At 58.7% G+C, this 18,769-nt stretch overlaps 1 protein-coding gene across 1 annotated transcript in view; it reads right to left on the bottom strand.

Annotated features, from left to right (window-relative positions):
• Nucleotides 1-18,769, bottom strand: part of RNF213 (ring finger protein 213) — a 94,703-nt gene that overhangs the window by 69,145 nt on the left and 6,789 nt on the right. The window contains exons 2-10 of the mRNA XM_012663084.1: nucleotides 16,130-16,287; nucleotides 6,728-7,270; nucleotides 6,326-6,448; nucleotides 5,533-5,705; nucleotides 4,964-5,122; nucleotides 4,468-4,670; nucleotides 2,427-2,710; nucleotides 1,569-1,825; nucleotides 350-547 (exon numbers count right to left, since the gene is read on the bottom strand). Of these exons, the coding sequence (XP_012518538.1) occupies nucleotides 350-547; nucleotides 1,569-1,825; nucleotides 2,427-2,710; nucleotides 4,468-4,670; nucleotides 4,964-5,122; nucleotides 5,533-5,705; nucleotides 6,326-6,448; nucleotides 6,728-7,270; nucleotides 16,130-16,287 (2,098 nt within the window). The remainder of the gene's footprint in view (nucleotides 1-349; nucleotides 548-1,568; nucleotides 1,826-2,426; nucleotides 2,711-4,467; nucleotides 4,671-4,963; nucleotides 5,123-5,532; nucleotides 5,706-6,325; nucleotides 6,449-6,727; nucleotides 7,271-16,129; nucleotides 16,288-18,769) is intronic.

The raw sequence follows: 18,769 nt of genomic DNA, 5'->3' as shown, positions 1-18,769 counted from the left end.
TGACGGCGTAGGCGTGTGTGGACACGGAAAGTTCACAGAACACTGAGTGGGGGACACTTAACAGCAACGTCTCATCCTCTCAGCATATGCAGCACCCGCATACCCACACTGGGACAAAACCTGGATATCTGCATGTCACAGTGTGAACAATGACCATTATCTCTGGGACTCAGGTCAGTTTCGTGTTCTTCTTTACAGTTTGCAGGTTTCACAATACTAAAAGAAGCGTATATTACACGTGCCGTTAGGAGCGGGAATGAGCTCACCATAGAGCCCACCAGGGCTCTGGGCCGCGCGGCGTGGGCGTCGTTCCCAGATCTGCGTACGCCAGTGCCGCTCTGCGACTTACCAATGTGCCCCTTTCTCCCGGAACTGTGAGAAGGAGATTCCCTCGAGGGCTGCCCAGGTGTCCTCTGGCTGACTCCCGGTGTCCCTTCCTTGGGGGGGCGGCTTCGCGCAGTAGTGCAGCACGGGCAGGGCGCCCAGCCAGCAGTGGAGCCGCTTGTCGACGCACGAGTGGCAGAGGCTTACCAGGTACTCGCGCCAGCTGCAAGGGGAATGAAGGCCCCACCGTGAGCTCAGGGTGGCCACCGGCTCTGACGTCCCCAAGGAAAAGGGAGCACTCCACACACTTGGCAGGAGCACCCGAGTGGCTTCCCTCGGCCCCACCCTAGTGCCTCGGGCTCTTCACAGGCCCCCACTGAATCCCCACAGCAAACTCCGGTGGAGTTATTCCCACCCACGCCGGAAGGCTGCGAAGCCGGGGTGCGAGCTGAGCAGCCGACGGTCCTGTGCGCCAGAGCTGGGATCTGAGTCCAGGCCACCTGGTCACGGTAAATCTAAACAGAGAGCAACTTTTTCAGCCTTAGGGGCGGGGCTCTAAACAACACATGGTGCATTTCCTCGAGTCACGGAACGCGAATGCTCCTCAATACTCTGAAACGCGCGGGCCGGCTTTGTGCGCTGCCTCGCCACCTTCCTCCTCTTTTTCAAAACGCGCAGAGTGGAGCCGGGTGTTTTAATCTGTCACACCAAGAGGCAGATGTCCTCGTATAACCTACCTGATGTTATTCTCAAGTTCAAATCAACACAGCCACAGAAAATACCGTGAGCAGACCCTGTGAGCATCAGAGCTCAGGAGGGTCCGAGGAGGTCTCCCCACCATGTCAAAGGCCATCGCCTGGTCACCATCAAACCTTCCAGGCAGAGGCTCGGGGAGGACGCCCCCATCGCTTCTGCAGACGTCCTCGGACTGGACTCCTACAGCAAGCGTCATGCCGCAACACCCCCAAATGCACGAACACGGAGGCTTTGCATGAGACAACACAAAGCGTCTAAGAAGCAGGGTATTCAACAGAATGTAGACTATAATAAAATTTTAAATAGCATATATGCTAGGAAAAGGCTAGAGGAATAAACACTGAAATGACAACAGCGAGTGGTAAATTCGGGGTGGTTTTATTTCTTCCTCATAAGCTTCCAACCATTCTGTCGAGTGCTTATTTTTGTAATCTGATAAAAATCACTATAAATGGCCATAACTCTTTTGACAAAAAAATTAACAATACCTCTGAGATGTCCCGAGGATGTGGCTTAGGTCGTTGTGAAGGTCGTCTGGTGAGCCGGCATCCGGGACAAGCATGTCACACAGCAAGTTCAGGTCATCTTCTGACAAGGGCAAGCTGAATTTTTCCACTGAGAAAAGCACGATCAGGCCCATCCTCAGTTTACTCTTCACTGGGTAGTCTTTGGGCAGAGAGTCCCCTCTTCTGTCCAGAAATGGTTCCATTTGCTTTTTCAAATACTCCCACAAGTCTCTCTTCACCTGATCCCGGGGAAAAAAGGAAGATGCGTCCATCACGGGGTTGACTCCGTCGGAGGTGGCCAGAGCTGCCCCGTCACTGCCGTCAGCTCCCCAACAGCCGGCAGGGGACCAAGGCCCCCGAAGGGCAGGGAGGGCTCCACGGAGGGCTCACCACACCCCCCCGCCTGCCCGCCACACCGCTGGGAGCCGCAGGAGTGCACAGTGGCGCGGTCCAGAGACCCTGGCCTGGAGGGGGACTCTCAGGTGGGGACCTCGATGCTCACAGGGGTTCAACTGTCACCTCAGAAGTGCCTCCAGGGCTGCCTCAAGACCACCTGGACCACAGCACAGCCGGGTGAAGGTGTTCCGCCCTCTGTCCACTCTGCCCCGAGGCCAGGGAGGACTCGGGGCCAATGCACGGGGCTCGGGTGTGCAGCCAGGAGGGGGAGGGACACAGGAAGGGCAGGGGGGTCCCAAGAGGAGGGAAAGGATGGAGAGGGCGACCTGTCCCCCACCTGCACCCTGACCCAAGGGGTCACAGGGTCATCCAGACACTAGAAGGTCAGGTGACGCTGCCCGCCCAGAAGATAGAGCAGCTGGTGACACAAAGGAAGCCCGATACCTCTTTCTCTCCGTAGCCCAAAGCGCTCCACGGCTGTGCGCGTCCTTCATAGACCATAGGCACTCGGACAACAGAGTAAAACTGCTGGAACTGGGTGAAAAAGTTGTTTAAGTTGATGGCGTCCCAGGTCTGGAGGACGCTGAAGATGCCGTCCAGCATCACGGTGGCGGCCAGCTGCTTTCCTTTCACCAGCGACCTCCGCGTCCCGTCTGTTACGTGGTCTAAGAAACTCTGGAACTTCCCGGGAGGCCTCATGCAAATTATGTCATCATACTGATGCCACTCTAAGAGGGACAGAAAGAACAGTGTTGTACCCAAGATCATCAAAACCCACGAGACCAGACGCTGCCCTAGAAGGCTGATGGTGACCGGCAGAAACACGGAGCGACTGGGCCAGAGGAGGGGAAGGAAGGAAGGAAAACCAAAGACCCGGCAAACCGATGCCAGTCCACGCGCCGCGCTGGGGTCGGCTCCCGCCCCGTGCAGACAGATCCTAGACACCCCACCGTGACGGGAGGGAAACCCAAGGTCACAGGATTTGGGGGCCTGAAAATACGAGGACAGATCTAACCACATGGCTCAGCAGACTTGGCAACTGAGCTCCTTAAACACGATCACGAGGAGGTCACACACGCTATACCACAACTGCGCCACGCGCTGGCAACGGCGCACTGCCCTGCCAAGTTACTCAGTCGGAGCAGCGCTGGTTTCCTCTGTTCTAGGAACAGGGACAGATGCCCCGCGAAGGTTGGCCCTGGGCAGGGTACCCGACACAGGACGGGGCCTGAATTCATGGCTGCTCTTAGGACCAGGTGCCCAGGGCATGAGTGTGGCCCTACAGTACCCAGTGAGGTCAACTTTAAATAATTAGAAAGCAAAAGAGGTCACAGAGATGGCCACAAGCCACATGAACACAAACAAGTAAAAGTCAGTTAGCAATCAAGTGTCTGCACAGACCTCCCCCTGCCCGCCCCCGCCCCGGCCTCCTGCGCGGCTGTGCACCACGGCTATTTTCCTGGCTGGCCTGCCCTGCCCAGCCCTGCCCTGCTCTGCCTGCCCTGCCCTACCCAGCCCTGCCCAGCCCTGCCCTGCCCTGCCTGCCCTGCCCTACCCAGCCCTGCCCGACCCTCCTGGACTTGTAACTGTTTCGCTCTTGGCTCAGTTGTCACCTCCTGTGCAAGCTTCTCCTGTCCTCCAGGCCAAATCCCCCACCGTGTGTCCCTTTAACTGGGGCATCCATGTGGCATTTATCATATTAGGAATTCCATATTTATTTATGGGATTATCGGACTAATGCCTATTTTCTCAAAGCTTAACTTCTTGGAGTACTCTATCTAGTGATTAAAAATCACACGTGCAAAAAAAAGAAAAAAGTATACTGTAAAAAGTTATTACGACTCTGTCTTTGTCCAAGGTCGAATAACAGGGACTAAATTTACACTCCTCTGTGTCTGCCTTAAACAACTGAACACATGGACAAAATAAACAAGACAGCTGTTTTCAAGACACTGGACACCAGGCAACGAAGGGCAGGACAGGTCGCCGCGGGGCAGAACAGGCGAGGGAGCCCTGCGGCATCCCCAGGCCTCTGGGTGGGAGCTGTGGGGGCCCCAGAGGGCGCTGCTCCAGTGCTCCCTGCCGAGAGGGGAAGCTCCCGAGCGTGCACCAGCGGTGGACGGATGAGCAAAAGGCGCACAGGGCGACAGGCGGCTCCGAATGCCTCTGACCCTCCTCACGGGCCCCCTGCTGCCCCGTACCGCACCCAGCCCTTCCTCCAGCTGCATTTTCTGTCTCTTAATTAAAACTCCTTCCCTTGTTTCCTCCGGCACGCGAGTGGGTAAGTCACGCTGTGCTCAAGGGAGAAACCAACGTGTCTTTAACTGACCAGAGACGCGATCCAAAGTCAACGTCATGGAACGCCGAGGGGCAGAGAAGACCTGCACAGACCAGGCTAATCCGAGCTCTGCAGAGAGAGGGCCCCGGCCCGCGGCCCTGGCACCAACGCCATGGAGCTACAGCGGAGCCCGCCGCCCGCGCTCACCTCCCGAGCCCAGGAGCGAAGATCTGACGAGCAGGCAGCGGTTGACGTGCTCGCCCTCCTGCTGCTGCTGCTTGTAGATGAACTCGTACTCCCAGCGGCCCTTGCTGTGGCCGACGACGTACTTGTAAGGGATGGGTTTGTTCAGGTGCTGCCGGGAGATGACCGTGCTGCCCTCGACGAGCCAGCCGTCCTCAGGTAAGCTCCTGTGAATAACGGGGTACGGCCAGTTACCCGAAAATCCTACGCTGGAAACTGCAGTTCTTCTCAAACACAGCACGGAGTGCAGACCCAAAGGTACGAATCGATGCTGACCACGAGGAGGCTTCTAGAACAAGACGTGGTTTCCAGACAGAACCGAGGAAAAAAGGACCCTGACAAAATGCGTCACAGAAAGGCGTGGCCAGGGAGACTGGCCGAAACATTCGTCTTCCGAAAGTCTAAGAACGTCACCAACTTCCTTCAAAGTCCCCGCGCACGTCCCCGCGGGGCTGCTCACCTGGTGCAGTGCAGCTCACAGACGTTCCTGCTCCATTTCGGCTGCCCGAGCTCTTCTCCCCCGCGGACAAACAACTTATGGTGGTCGGGGTTGAATGCAAAATGTTTGGAGAGGATGGCGTGGAAGTACACCGTGACGCCTTCTCTGGGGCTCGGCAGGCTGCAGGGAAGCCCAGACGGAATCTGATCCTTGCAAAATCCATCCACCCATCCAAGTGCACACGTACCCTACAATGGAGCCCACATCCCACATTGCCCACCGCGGGGGTCCTCTCTCCCATCCCTCTAAAATGGAGGAAGAAGAAGGTGGGCACAGAGTGGCCAATCCCGCCCCACCCCCGAAGTGCTGGGCACGGCGTGGGAGGCACCAGCCGGAGCTTGGGCGGTGACACCCCCCCCGCAGCTCCCTAAGGCTCTGGGACTCCAGGGACTACGAGGAGACAGGAGTTGGGACAGGCGCTCCTCCCTGCCCCGCTCCTGCGCAGTCCCCTTTCCCACAGAGCTAAACTCCCCGACCAGAGGGCACCTGGCTCCTCAGGCTGCCACGCCCCCACCAGGGCCACACCCTACCTCGCCTTGACTTCCTGTGCGGTGCTCCGGTTTCTCTGCTCCTTCTCACTCTTCACAGCCGTGGCATAACCTCTGCTGTTCCCTTCTGGCTTCTTCGGGCCTCCCTGCTGCCCGCTCTCCTTTTGACCAGCATTCTCTCTAGTAACGGCCGTCTTGTCCTTGGTCTCAGCCTCCTGGAACAAGCAAGCAAGCCCCAACCTTCACGGCCAGCTTCCACGTTGGCCCCGACAGCTGACGCTTCTCACAGCAGCCAGAATGGCCACGTCCCTTCCCTGCTGGGGCCTTCCCGTGCCTTTGGCCCACTGACCACAGCCACCAAGAGTGCCTGTCTCCAACCTCATCCGTGGCCTCTCCTGCCTCCCTCCTCCTGGGGGAACCAGCTTCCTTGCTGCTCTGGGAACAGGCCTACCACACTACCCCAGGGCCTTTGCACAGGCCATCCCCTTGGACTAGGACACGCCCCAGACATCTCCATGGCTCACCTCACACCCTCTCCTCAGGCAGGCCTTGCCCAGTCACGCTGGCTATGGGGGTACATCCCCCTGTGCCTTCCCAGCACTGCCTCTCACCTCCTTCTCTCACGGCACTTTTCTCTGCCTGGCCTGGCTTTCTTTCTCTTCTCTAGAATGTGAGCTCCATGGAGAGAGGGGCCTTGTCTCGTTCCCACTGTACCCCTAGCACCTAATAAACATTCCCTGAGTGATCCAATGAAAGGAGCGGCAGCAAGAAGGAGCCACAGGTGCAGCCTGGGCGGGAGCTTCCTGGGCGCAGCGGGCAGGAAGGACAGGCTCACCTGGCAGTGTCGTTTGGAAGCAGGCGTGGTTGCTGGTGGCTGTTTCGTCTTCGGAGCCTTGTCTTTCACTTCCTTCCTGGCCCCTTTAACTGGATGAGCTGGCTCGGCCGCAGCATCGCTCGCCTGGAAGGAACACCGACCCCAAAGCATCAGAGCCAAGGTGACAAGAGGGACCAGGGAGACGAACTCAGTGGCTCATGGGTCTGCATCTGCCACGAGCCGAGCGACAGGCTGGGTCGGCACCTGGGTGCAGAGGCAGTCCGTTCCACGCCCCTGTCCTGGGAGCCAGTCCCCGAAGAGGACGCCCTCCTGGGCAGGGAAGCGGCCTTGGAGCTGCGCGGCACAGCAAAGGTGTCAAGGACACAACGTGCCACCCCCGGCCACCATGCCCTGACAACTCACCCCGGCGGCGGGGGCTCCCGCCTGCTGTCCGGAGGTCTGCTGTTCTGTCCCGGGCTCAGAGCTGCCCCCTCCTGACAACGACGACGACGGGAGCTCGGGGGCAGCCTCTTCAGCCCCAGGGCGGCCTTCGCAAGCAGAGGTGGTGGGGCCGGCCCTTTCCGGGGATCCCCCCACGGGGATGCTGGTGTCCCGGTCCTGCCCTTCCGACTGGTCCTGGGGTGAGGGGCTGCCCTGAGCCGAGCCTCCCGTGGCTGCGCCTGGTCCTCCCGCATCCTGACCCTGCGGGGGGCTGCCGCCAGCCTCCCCGTGGGCACGTGCGGAGGGTCCGTCACTCTCCAGCGGCGTCTCGCCTGTGCCCGAGGGCCGGCGCGGCTGGCCGATCTGACCACCCTGCTGAGTTTGGCCTTGGGGCAAGGCCGTGTCCTGGGTCCCAGGGTTTGAAAGCAAATTCAGACTCTGGGGGCTGGAAGGAGACAGGGGCAAGGACTCCAGCTCCGCAGAAGCGGAAGTCTTCCGAACATTCTTCTTCCTTTTCTTTTTGCTCTAAACAGAAAGAGAGACGCTCGTTTTATTTCTTAGAGTTACTACACTCCGGCCAGTGTTTCCTCCGATTTTCTCTCAAGTCCATCAAGCTTAGCTCGACCAAACTATCTCACATCTATCGAGTCTGTAATTTCTTTACTGGAAAGAATGAAATTCAGAAACGAAAGGAAGGGACAGTGCAGAGGGACCAGCGTCTACGCTGCGCCGGCCACACACTCGGCCCCGCGGGAGCGGCGCTGAGGGCCTCGCTCAGAAGGGCCCTCGCCGGGCAGGTGCACTGGGGCCTCCGCACTGCACCCCCGCCGTGCGAAGACTTCGTGCGCCACGACTCGAGGGGGGAGGGTGAGGCCGCAAGGTGAACAGGAGTCTGGGCGGCTCCTCCCTGCGCTCTGGGCAGGCGCGCCAGGGCTCAAGGGCAGCAATCAGCGAGGAAGCCTGTGAGGGGCTGTGCGGGACCCCGGACCCCGTGGGGGGCTGACGCTCCGCCTCCCAGCGACGCTGGCACGTGTGGATCGTGTCGTTACCTGCGAGTGACTCGTAAAGCCCCTGAGACCTGGCTGTTCATGACGGGCCCCACCGCACGGACAGGCAGCCGGGGTGTGACCCTGCGCCCGCCCCGCACCCCCATGGCCAGGGTTAAGTTGTCTGGCAAAGGGAAACAGCAGAGCAGCACCCGTAGACGTGCGTCCGGGGGGCCGATACGCCCTCTCTGCAGCCCCTGGCAGCGCAGGGACAAGGACACGCCACAGGGGCCCATCACTGACACTCCAGGAGCCCCTCGGCTGACAGCCAGCCCCCCTGCGGCCCCGAGGAGGGGAACGCACACCCACCAGGCCAGGGCACGAAGCCGGCCAGCGCACGCTCCAGGCCCAGGACCTCGGCATTCCTGCTCTCTAAGCTCAGAGGGAACCCAGCTCACCGTGCACAGGCCGAGGCTCGGCTCCAGCCACCCTCAGCCTTTGTCTCTGGCCCCCACCCCCAGGCCACCAACCCGCACACCTCTGGGAGTAAGCAGCCCGTCCCCGGGAGCAAGCATCACCCCTTAGATGGCACATTTCACGCATTCTGGTGCAGACAGGGGAGACTCACCTGCCAATGAAGGCAGATTCTAGAAAAGGAGCTTAAAGTGAGCGAATGAAGTTAAAGTCTGGAAAAGCTGCTAAGGACACCAGGAGAGCTGGCTGAGCAAGGGGCCAGCTAGGGAGGCCAGTGGGCAGGGGTTAGGGTCACAGACAGGATCGGGCTGGATGGCTTCGACAGCCCCGACCCCAGATGGGCGGTGGCCCCGGTCCTGGCAGCCTCTGGTGCCAGCAGGAGCTGAGGGGGCAGATCTGACCCCGGGCAGCAGGTCCAGCGGGACACAGGCACCAGGGAGCTGAGGGAGGGTGACGGGGCTGGGGGCTCAGGCTCGGACTCAAGGACGTGGCCTGCTGCGGGGGGTCCAGGTTGGGGCAGTAAAGAGAGCGCAGCAGATGGGCAGGAGGCCGAAGCTGGGGGAACGACACGCGGAGGGCGCCAGGCCCGCACGCGGTACCGAGGGGAAGAGGGAACTTCCCTGAGCCAAGGTGGTCCAGGCATCAGGGCTGGGACGGGCCAGCCACACAGACAGGGCCGGGTCCCCAGTGCACGTGGGGCAGTGCCCGGCACTGGCGAGGGCAGGCGTGGCCACAACACTGCCTGCAAAGGCCACAGTGGCGGCTGCTGATAACAAGGGCCGGGCTGACCCGGCTGGGCCGAGGGCAGTGTCGTCTCCCCCTGGCATCTGACCAGCACTCCTTCTAGCAAGCTGGCACCCAGAGCGCCTGCTCTGGAACAGTCTCCTGGCAGAGCGTGCAGGGCCCTGGCCCGGCTCACCCCGCTGAACTCGTCTCCTTGTGGGTAACGCGGAGACGCCAGGTTGCTCGCATGCAGGTAAAGCCTTTACCAACACGAGCGTGGCTGTAAGGAAGCGCCTGGAGCAGAGTCAGGGACGGGCTCGGCGCCGGCTAGCGGTGCCATTGCGGGCGGGCGTCTGCCTCTGCACCGCAGGCCGGTTAGCTGCCAAGGGGCCCGCTGAGAGGAGGGAAGCCAGAAGCCGTCCAGAAACAGGCAGATGCCACACGGGCCCCACTGTGGGCGCCAGTGGCCTCGCATTGCCGAGGAGGCCCTGAGACAGCCGAGCCTCGGAGGGGTGATCACACCATTCCCGCCCCGCCAGCTGCCTCGTGCCCCACGGGACGGCAGGACGGAGGCTGGGGGCTGGGACGGGAGGGCCTGCCTGAGTCCCCAGCCAGCTCATGACACACCACACTAGCTGTGAGACCCCAATGGATACTGAGCCACGTGTGTGCCTCAGTTTCCCCACCTGCAAAACGGAGATAACAGGCGTCCCTATGTCATAAGGCCATCATGAGGGTGGCCAGAGGAACAAAGCATGCCAAGAGCCTCAGAAAGCCACCCAGCACGTGCAGGGGGCCGTCGGTGTGCTGTGCCCACTGTGTTGTGCCCACCGTCGCCCCCACACGGCAGGTCTTGGGGCCACCTGCGGACAGCAAGGATGGCCCACGCCGGGAAGTGGTCCCCGAATCTCCTGTTCTCAGCCACGTGGAGAGCAGACGGGCTCTGCTCCAGCGCCAGGACCAGCCCGGGCTGTGTCCCCACTCACTTCCATCACCCCGGCCACAGCGACCGGTGGGGACAGGCACGTGAGCTAACCAGAGCCAGTGAGATCTGAGGGAAGCTTCCTCTCTCTTCCCAGGAGCCACCAGAGGAGTGTCCTCTTGTACCCCAAACGACGCAGTGGCAGGTGGACAGCTGGGGACGCCATCGTGGGACACATGGCAGTGGCTGGGGACAGCGAGGGGAGGCTGCGGAGGCGGCCAAGGTGAGGAAGGCAGTGCAAGGAGAGAGAGGGATGCCATCCGCGCACCTGGACCGAGCCTCGCCGCGGCCCGGGCCTACGAGGCACCTGAGCACCAAATTCCCTTTATGGGATGAGCCAGTCTGAGATGGGTTTTCAGTGATTTGCAACTCAAAGATTTCTAATGGCTAAAACAATCAAACCTCAAACTAGGCTGTTCCCTTCCTGGGGAAGATGAAAGTCAGTCAAGGTAATCAATGTTCTAATGGCTTTGACAACATCTAGGAGGCTCTTGCAGACACACACACAGGCCCAGACTTCTCGGGCTGGGGACAGCTGGGTCACAGTGTGGTGCAGGGGACCCCACCAGGGCGGCCGACCCTCTGGCATGGAAGCAGGCCCCCACCTCTCTTCTCCTTGAGGTGGCAGGAGGGGTCAGATCTCAGGGACAGTTGCCAGCAGCCCTGCCCAGGGTACCTGGATCAGGCCTGCGTTCCAGGACAGGAGGGGTCAGCGGCTTGCAGGGGCCGGGGGACGGACAGGGCACGGAGGGGGCGTGCTGGGGTGTGGGGCCTGGCTGTACCCGCCCCCGCCCGCCACGGAGAGGCTATGCAAAGACCACAGCAATGCAGGGGCAGCCGCAGCAGACAAGACAACTGTAGGGGGACTGTCCCGCACAGCCAGGGCAGCAGCCCCCCATGTGGGCCCCAAGCCACTCTCCACCCCACACCTGGGGCAGCAGCCACCAGCCCCAACCCTCTTTGTACACACAGCACTCAACTGTCTGACGGATAAAACTGCGCCTATATGGCCATAGTGATATTTATAATGTTCTTTTGGTGAGGCTTAGAAATGTTTCCATAATTTTATGGATATTTACGTATATTTTCTGGAACTCGTGGGCTGCTGTTTTACATTAAAATATATAATCAATTTGGTATACAGTTGGCCCCCCACAGCTGCAGATTCGACCAACCACAGATCAAAAATAGTTGGAAAAAAATAAAAAATAACGTAAATTTTAAAAGCACAGCGTTACAACTACCTCCACGGCATTTACGCTGCATCGGGCGTGATAAGTGATCAGAGACGTGGCGAGTACATGGGAGGAACGTGTAGGCTATGCGCAAATGCCACGCCATGTCACAGCAGGACTGCGGCGTCCTTGGAAGCCAGTGCCCTGGGGGCCCCGGAACCAGCGCCCACGGATGCCCGGGACCACCGCGCGTTCCTGAGTTCGTGAGTTGGGAATACACTAGTTTTCCCGCCTGGTGAGCCGTGGCTCCGACAGCCACGCTCGACACGTCAACCGTCACGTTCTGCTTCACGACGACCCCGTTCCCACGCGCTGCGGCGTCACCCGTGCCCACACCGCCTGACGTCCGGTGTGTGCCCCACGCACGTGCCTGTTACTCCTCCGGTAACTCTCCCGTGCTTTTTCTTCTTTCTCACAATTTACAGTTCAGACAGACTTTAGAATCTTTTTTGTCAACTTCCAAAGAAACAAAAGCCAAACCCATCTGGAGCTCAACTGCTTCACGCACTGAGTGCACGGCCCTGGGGTGAGCACAGACGTCCTCGCGGCACGAAGCCCCCAGTCGCCCCCTCGGGAAAGCGCCTCTGCGGGACACGCGGCTGCCCCCTCCCGGCCGGCGCTCTCCTCGCACCCCCGCGTCAGGCCTTTGTCCAGCACGTTGGTTCTCCCGTCCCTGCTGCTACCGAGAACGAGCCCTGCGCCCCACCGTGTTTCTGCCCGGGCCAGTGCAGCCCGTGCTGACGGCGGCCGGATTTTGCAAGTGCCACCGCAGCGAGCTCACGGCCAAGCGGGCCGTGGAAGAAAGACGTGGCTCGCGGGCCTTCGCCCAACACCCGGCTCCCAGCACCGGCAGGTGGCAGGTGCTCGTGACAAAGGACCCTCTTACTCAGGAAAGACATCAGCACCCTCTGTGAAAAGTAAAAAACCTCACGAGCGTCGCTCTTCGGTGACGAAGCTTCCTCGCTTTCCTCACGAGCGAAAGCTCTTTCATTACGTGCATTAGCGAGTTTCGTTCTGATAGTGTCGCAGAACCCTGCACCACTCCTAAATGCCGTAGGAAAAGTCAGGCTCTGAACTTCCAGACGCCAGAGACTAAACCGAGCATGGCTTCCACGACAGCCCGGGTGAGTCGAGCGCCGTGCGGACGCCACCGCCTGGGCTGCCCTGGCGGCCCGCGACCCCAGCCTCCCGCTGTTTGCCGTGAAAAGGACCCTGTGTCGCCTGCGGACCTGCAGCCCGGAGAGATGAGCCGGATGTCAAAGGAGAGAGTTTCACGAGAAACAATGTGATGGGGGAAGGGATGGCCACAGAGGCCACAGAGAGCTGAAACGTGACGTCGGCAGAGCGTCCTGGGTCACAGACCAGCCCAGGTGTGACCGAGGACGTCTGGGCCCCGGCAGCCTCCCACTGTGAGGGACCGGGGGCTGGCAGGTGTGGGGGCTCGGCTGGCACGCAGACCTTGCGGGGAGGCATGGTGTCTGCCTATTCGTGCAAACTACCTGCTCAGGGTCTGCAGAACGCGCCTCAGCGACCTCAAACGGGGCTGCGTCCTTCTTTCTTCTTTTGCTGGGAACGTAATTAGCAGCTTCCAACTCATCAGACGTGCAGTCTACAGCATCTACAAAAACCTCTGGCGCAACTCCCTGTTGAGACACGACCCCTTCAGACAGAGCAGGGCTGCCCCACGCCTGGCCTGGCTCGGGCAAAAGGGGCTTTCTCCTCTCAGGAAGGCGCGGGCAGGGCACCCCCTCGTGGGGACCGAGCCACATCCCAGCACCCTCGGGGGTCCAGGGCCCACAGGCAGGAGGCTGCAGGGAGACCCAGGAAGGGCTCCTGCAGCAGGCAGAGCAAATCCGTGTGAGAAAACTGCCCTGCGCCAGGGATGGCACCCCACAAGGCAGGCTCCCGCCCCCCGTGCAGGCAAACTGGGCTCCTGGCTCCCTGGGGCCACCGTCCCGATGCCCAGGCTAGTGCTTGGAACAGACACAGCTGCAGACACCCCCGGGAGCAGCAGGCCAGGCCTCCAGGACCTCCAGAGGCCGACGCGGGCAGTGGCGGTCCTCAGCAGGCACATCCCCCAGCACCTGCCGCCCCGCCAGGCAGCTCCAGGAGTCCAGCAGCCCAGCAGGAAGCCAAGGGAGGGAAGCTCCACCCTCACTCCGCGCTCCAGCGAAGTCTGCGCTGCCCTCGCGGCGGTGGCACAAGCCCATTAGCCCCTCAGGAGGAAGCAAGAATCAGCAAAGGGCTGCCGGTCAGCGTCCAAGGGCCACCAGAGAAGAGGCTGGGTGGAGGACGGTCATCCCAGGTGACAGGAGGGGCGGGACCTCCCCACTGTCCGCACTCTCCACCCAACCCACGACTGTTGGGTGGGGTCCCCCATCCGCGCCAGGTGATGAGCTGGCCACCAGCTCACTGTCTCAGCTTCAGGGACACCTCCCCTGGTCCCTGGTGCCCTCGTCCACAACTCTCAGAACACGGTGTCTGCACGGAGAGAACCACACTCCAGAACGCGCACTGAGAACCCACCCTCGGACTGAGAATTACGTAGGCTCACCGAGGGGCTGGGAACGCACATGAAAGCCCCTGTAAGCCAATCACCGAGACGGCGCCGTCGGCACGCACTTGCGCACCTCCCTCCAAATGTCTCTCACGTGTGCGTGTGTGCACACTTAGGCATTTTTGTAAAAACCCCCTGCTGTGACAACAGTACTATGCACAGTTACACTGAGGTGGAAATCACAGACCGCAGAATGAGCCACCTTGCGTACACAGCTCAGGGGCGGGGAGCACATCACAGCGTTGTGCGGCCTCCATCTCTCGTGGCTCCCACTTCCATCGCCCCAAGAGGAAACCCCGTACCCATCAATGGTGACCCCCTGTCCCCTCCTCCCAGCCCCTGGACACCACTGACTGCTGCCCGTCCCCATGGATGTGTCTACTCTGCACGTTCCACACAAACAGGATCCTACACGATAAGGCCGTCTGCATCTGCCTCCTTTCACTGAGCGCCACATCTGAGGTCCACACGCTGTGGCCTGTGTCATGCCACATCCCCTTCTATACCTGAATCACGTGCCACTGCGTGTGCAGACCACGTTTTGTTTATCCACCCGTCTGCTGATGGACACCTCAGTTGCTTCCGCCTTTTGGCCACTGTGAGTAATGCTGCTATGGACGTTCATACACAAGTGATCTGTTTTTGTTTTTTAAGAGCCAGAGTCTTGCTCTGTTGCCCAGGCTGGAGTGCAGTGGCATCATCATAGCTCACTGCAGCCTCCAACTCCTGGGCTCAAGGGAGCCTCCTGCCTCAGCCTCCCAAGTAGATGGAAATACAGGCGCCACCAGACCCAGCTAATTCCTTTTTTTAACTTTTTGTAGAGATGGGGTCTCGCTATGTTGCCCAGGCTGCTCTTGAACTCCTGGCCTCAAGTGATCCTCCCGCTTGGCCTCCCAGAGTGCTAGGATTACAGGCGTGAGCCACTGCGCCCGGCAGATGAGACTGGGAAAGGCTATTCTTTGTTGTGTGTGGTCTCTGGAGTCTCTGGTTTCTTTAGTCTGTTGCCAGTCAGTGGTTTGACAGAGATTTCCTTAAACACCTGGAGCCACAAAAGGGAAAACAATACTCTCCCAGTCTTTGCAGATTGGCTCTGTGCCAGGGCATCCCCATCACCCACCTTGGCTGTGACAACTCTGCCTTAGCCTTCGTTTCCTGCCTGCACTGAACCTAACGGTCAGGTGACGGCGTAGGGTCTCCTCAGGTCTTTCTGAGAACACATGCTGCCTCGGGCATTTCTGCGGCCTCCCCTGGGAACTTTTTGAAATCTTACCCTCCCAGGTAACTCTCTCCCCAGCTTTTCCTCCCAGGCCTTTGGCATGTTTATTGTTGGCCCCAAACGTAATCTTTTGCCCTGGGTGGCAACAGCTCATTCATTTGCCTTCAACGTTTCCAAGAAACACCTCCACTTAGCCACTTTTCTGCCCTGAGAGTGAAAAAAGGTTCACCCAAACTTCATCCCAAGTGGTTCAGACTCGGGGCTGACCTTCCCTGCTCTGGAAGGGATGACTCTCCAAGGCAACGACTCTAGCGCACACACACACAGACACGCACACACACATGCGCACACACACACGCACCCCACAGACAGCACTGCCCGCTGCATCGCTGCTCCCCCAGCCCAGCCACGGAGCAGCATCTACAAGGGGCAACAGACGGAAAGCCAGCCCCGACCTGGAAAGAAAGAAAACTTCCACTTTCCAGTGCCCGACAGGACACCTAGAAGCTGGACACAGCCAGCTGCGTCCTCACAGGGCTGAGCTTGGGCAGGGAGCCCTTCTCTTCTCGTCACGCTCCCTGAACAGGTCCAGGACGCGCCCTGGGAGGCCTCCCTGGCGCTCCCACCGGTTCCCCCCCTAAGGAAGCAGTCTCTAACACGTCTAACACGTCTAAGGGGCTGTTGGAGGCCGGAGGGAGACAAAAGAGGCCTCAGCCCCACCCCCCCAGGAAGAGCACCCCCCAGCCAGTGCGTTTCCCAAGCACGCGCCCTGCACCCAAAGCTGTGAGGCACCTCTGGGCTTGCACGCTCCATGCAAAGAAACCCAGAGAACGGTGGGACACGTGTCACGGAAGCCCAGGCCCCACACCCAGCCGCAGCTCCTGGGAAACACACAGCATTGGGTCCTGTGCAGGGAAGAGCAAGGTGGAGACTCCAGAAGGCCTGGAAGCCAGAGACTCTTGCAGCGGACTCATCAGGCGCAGAAGGGCCTGCTCCGCTCTGGCCAGAGAGCGGGGTTCAGCGGGCTGGGCCACCGTGGCATTTCGGAGGCTGGCTGTGCAGCAAGGCTGTCTTGGAGAGGACGCCGTGGGGACACAGGGGCCAGCAAGGGAGACTCAGAGCCCACCTTGCTCAGCCATGGATGAAACTGCATCAGGAAGCAGCTCCGTGCAGAGAACAGGGGAACGGGGAGGTGGGGGCGGCACACTCACCTGCTGGACAGTCCAAGGGGCTTCGGAACAGGGCTCGTCTGGGTTTTCCTGACAATCACTTGAGCCCAGGGACAGGCAAGGGCCCCCTTCCTCCTTTAGCTCTTCCTCACACTCCAAGCTGCCCTCTGGGGCCGCCGTGGCATCACTGTTCTCAGAATCTACGAAAGCAGACAAAGGAAGGGTCACACCTCAGCAAGTGAGCACCAGCAGAGGAAAGTGACATCCTCCCCACGCACATATGTTGAGGGACGAGCCCTGTCCTCCCTCTGAGGTCCTTCCTGGGCCCCCTGACCTGAGCAGGGTACAGTTTCTTCTTCTGGTGGGCAGAAAGGAGCCAGGGACTCCAGCCCCTGCACAACGAGGGGGCAAATCAGACAGAAGTAGGGGGCAGGCCTAATGTCCAGCCCCTCCCCCACAGCGTCCACATCAGCATATTCACCTGGACGCTGCACTGGGACTCAGTGGCATCTCAGACGCCACAGTCCCCAAAGGGAGCTGCCATGCCTTCCTCCTCTACCAAAAAGGTTCCTACCATTTTCTCCAGAGCGGGCACCTCTCCCAGCGGCAACCCAGGGCTCTCCCGACACTTCTCTTGTCCAGGCATCGTCTGCCTGGGCGTCTGCCTCCACAATCACGCCTGTTCAGGGCTGCCACCCAGCAGCACTGAGCACCTGATCCAGGAGCGCCTCCCAAACCTCACCCTTTGCAATGGGTTGGATACAGTCTGTCTGTTCCCACGAAAGCTCATGTTGAAATATGAGCCCCAAATGGCAGCATTGGGAGGTGGGGCCTGGGGGCAGACCCCCATAGGCTGGATTAGTTCCCTTGAGAGTGAGGGTTATAAAGCCAGGACACCCCTTGGGTTTTCCCCTCTTCCCACGTGTCCACTTCTCTGACCTTCTCTGCCACGTCGTGAGGCTGCACAGGAGCTGGGGCCGTGCCCTTGAGCAGCCCAGCCTGCAGAACCAAGCCAAACAGATCTCTTTACAAATTACCCAGCCTCAGGTATTTTTTTATAGCAACACAAAACGGACTCAGACACCCTCCAAGGGCTCCCTGTTTTCAAACCTGGGTCTCGATGACCCACCACTCCGACACATGCTCCAGGCGGTACCATTTCAAGTCTAGTTTTCCACATAGAACCTTCTCTCAGCCTCACCCGCAGAGACTCTTTTCCACGGCCCTAGGCCTGCTCCGGCTGCTCCCCTGCCCTCCTCCCTCTCCCGTCACCCAGTCTGATCACTGCCCTTTTCCACCTCTGTAAGTTCTAGAACACGCTGCCCTTGTTCCCCTTTGAGTCCCAAGTGCCTGGACATATGAGCGCTCAGGAGTTAATGAAGTTTATTCACAGGATTCAGAATTGACAACCAATCCTCTAAATTTCTACTTACATACACACACATAAAACATTACAGGCAAAAAACAAAAGCTGGAGAAGATTGTCACACACAGCCGGGGCTACCTTTCTGGGCAGCAGACATTTCATATCAACTGGGGATTCAGAGCTGGCTGCCTCCCACCACGCCCCCAGCTGGGGGGCAGCCCTAACCCGGCCTAACCCAGTCAGAACCTGGCACTTCCCCTGGCCTCAGTGACTGGCTCAGGGAGGGGCCCATTAGCAAGAAGGACACAAGAGTCCAGGGCTGGCTTACTGGAGTTCCTGACACAACCCCTTGCCCCACCTACGGATACTCAGAAATTGCCGTCCATTTCTGCCTCTCTATCTTTATCACCACTAGACCAGGTTTACAAGAAATTCTCAAGGGAGGCTTATACCTGGAAGTAGAAAGATGATAAACGCCATCATGAAAACATACAAATCTATAAAACATGCTGGTAGAGCCAATACACAAAGGAGAATGAGAAAGAAATCAAACCTTACCACTACAGAAAACCATACAATTGTAAAAATAAATAATAAGAGAGCAAGTAAGGAACAAAACAAAAAATAAGCAAAAAAATAAACCAGAAAACAACCAATAAAATGACAGTCCTCACCTATCAGCCATAACCTTCAATGTAAATGCATTAAACTCCCCCATTTAAAAGACATAGACTGGCTGAATGGATTAAAAAATAAGACCCAATTACATGCTGCCTACAAGAAACTCACCTCACCTGTAAAGACATACACAGACTGAAAGAGAAGGGATGGAAAAAGATATTCCATGCAAATACAAACCAAAGGTGAGTAGGAGTAGCTCTCTATATATAAGCAAAAGAAACTTCAAGTTAAAAACTGTAAAAAGAGACAAGAACATTACATAACAATAAAGGGATCAATTCAGCAAGAGAATATAACAATTGTAAATATATATGCACCCAACAGCAGAGCACCCAGGTATATAAAGCAAATATATTAGATCTAAAGGGACAGATAAACCTCAGTACAATAACAGTTGGGGACTTCAACACCCCACTCTCAGCATTGGGTAGATCATCTAGACAAAAAAATCAGCAGAGAAATACCAGACTAAAACTGCACCACAGACCAAATGGACCTAATGCAACATTTCATCCAACAGCTGCAGAATACACATTATTTTAATCAGCACATGGAACATTCTCCAGGATTGGCCATATGTTAGCACACAAAACAAGTCTCAAAAAAAATTTTTAAATCAAAATCATATCAAGCAT

This window comes from Propithecus coquereli, unplaced genomic scaffold (genome assembly GCF_000956105.1).
Source record: "Propithecus coquereli isolate 6110/MARCELLA unplaced genomic scaffold, Pcoq_1.0 Scaffold794, whole genome shotgun sequence".
Lineage (NCBI taxonomy): Eukaryota > Metazoa > Chordata > Mammalia > Primates > Indriidae > Propithecus > Propithecus coquereli.
Note: the sequence above shows the minus strand (reverse complement) of the source record. Positions and strands in the feature narration are given on the sequence as shown.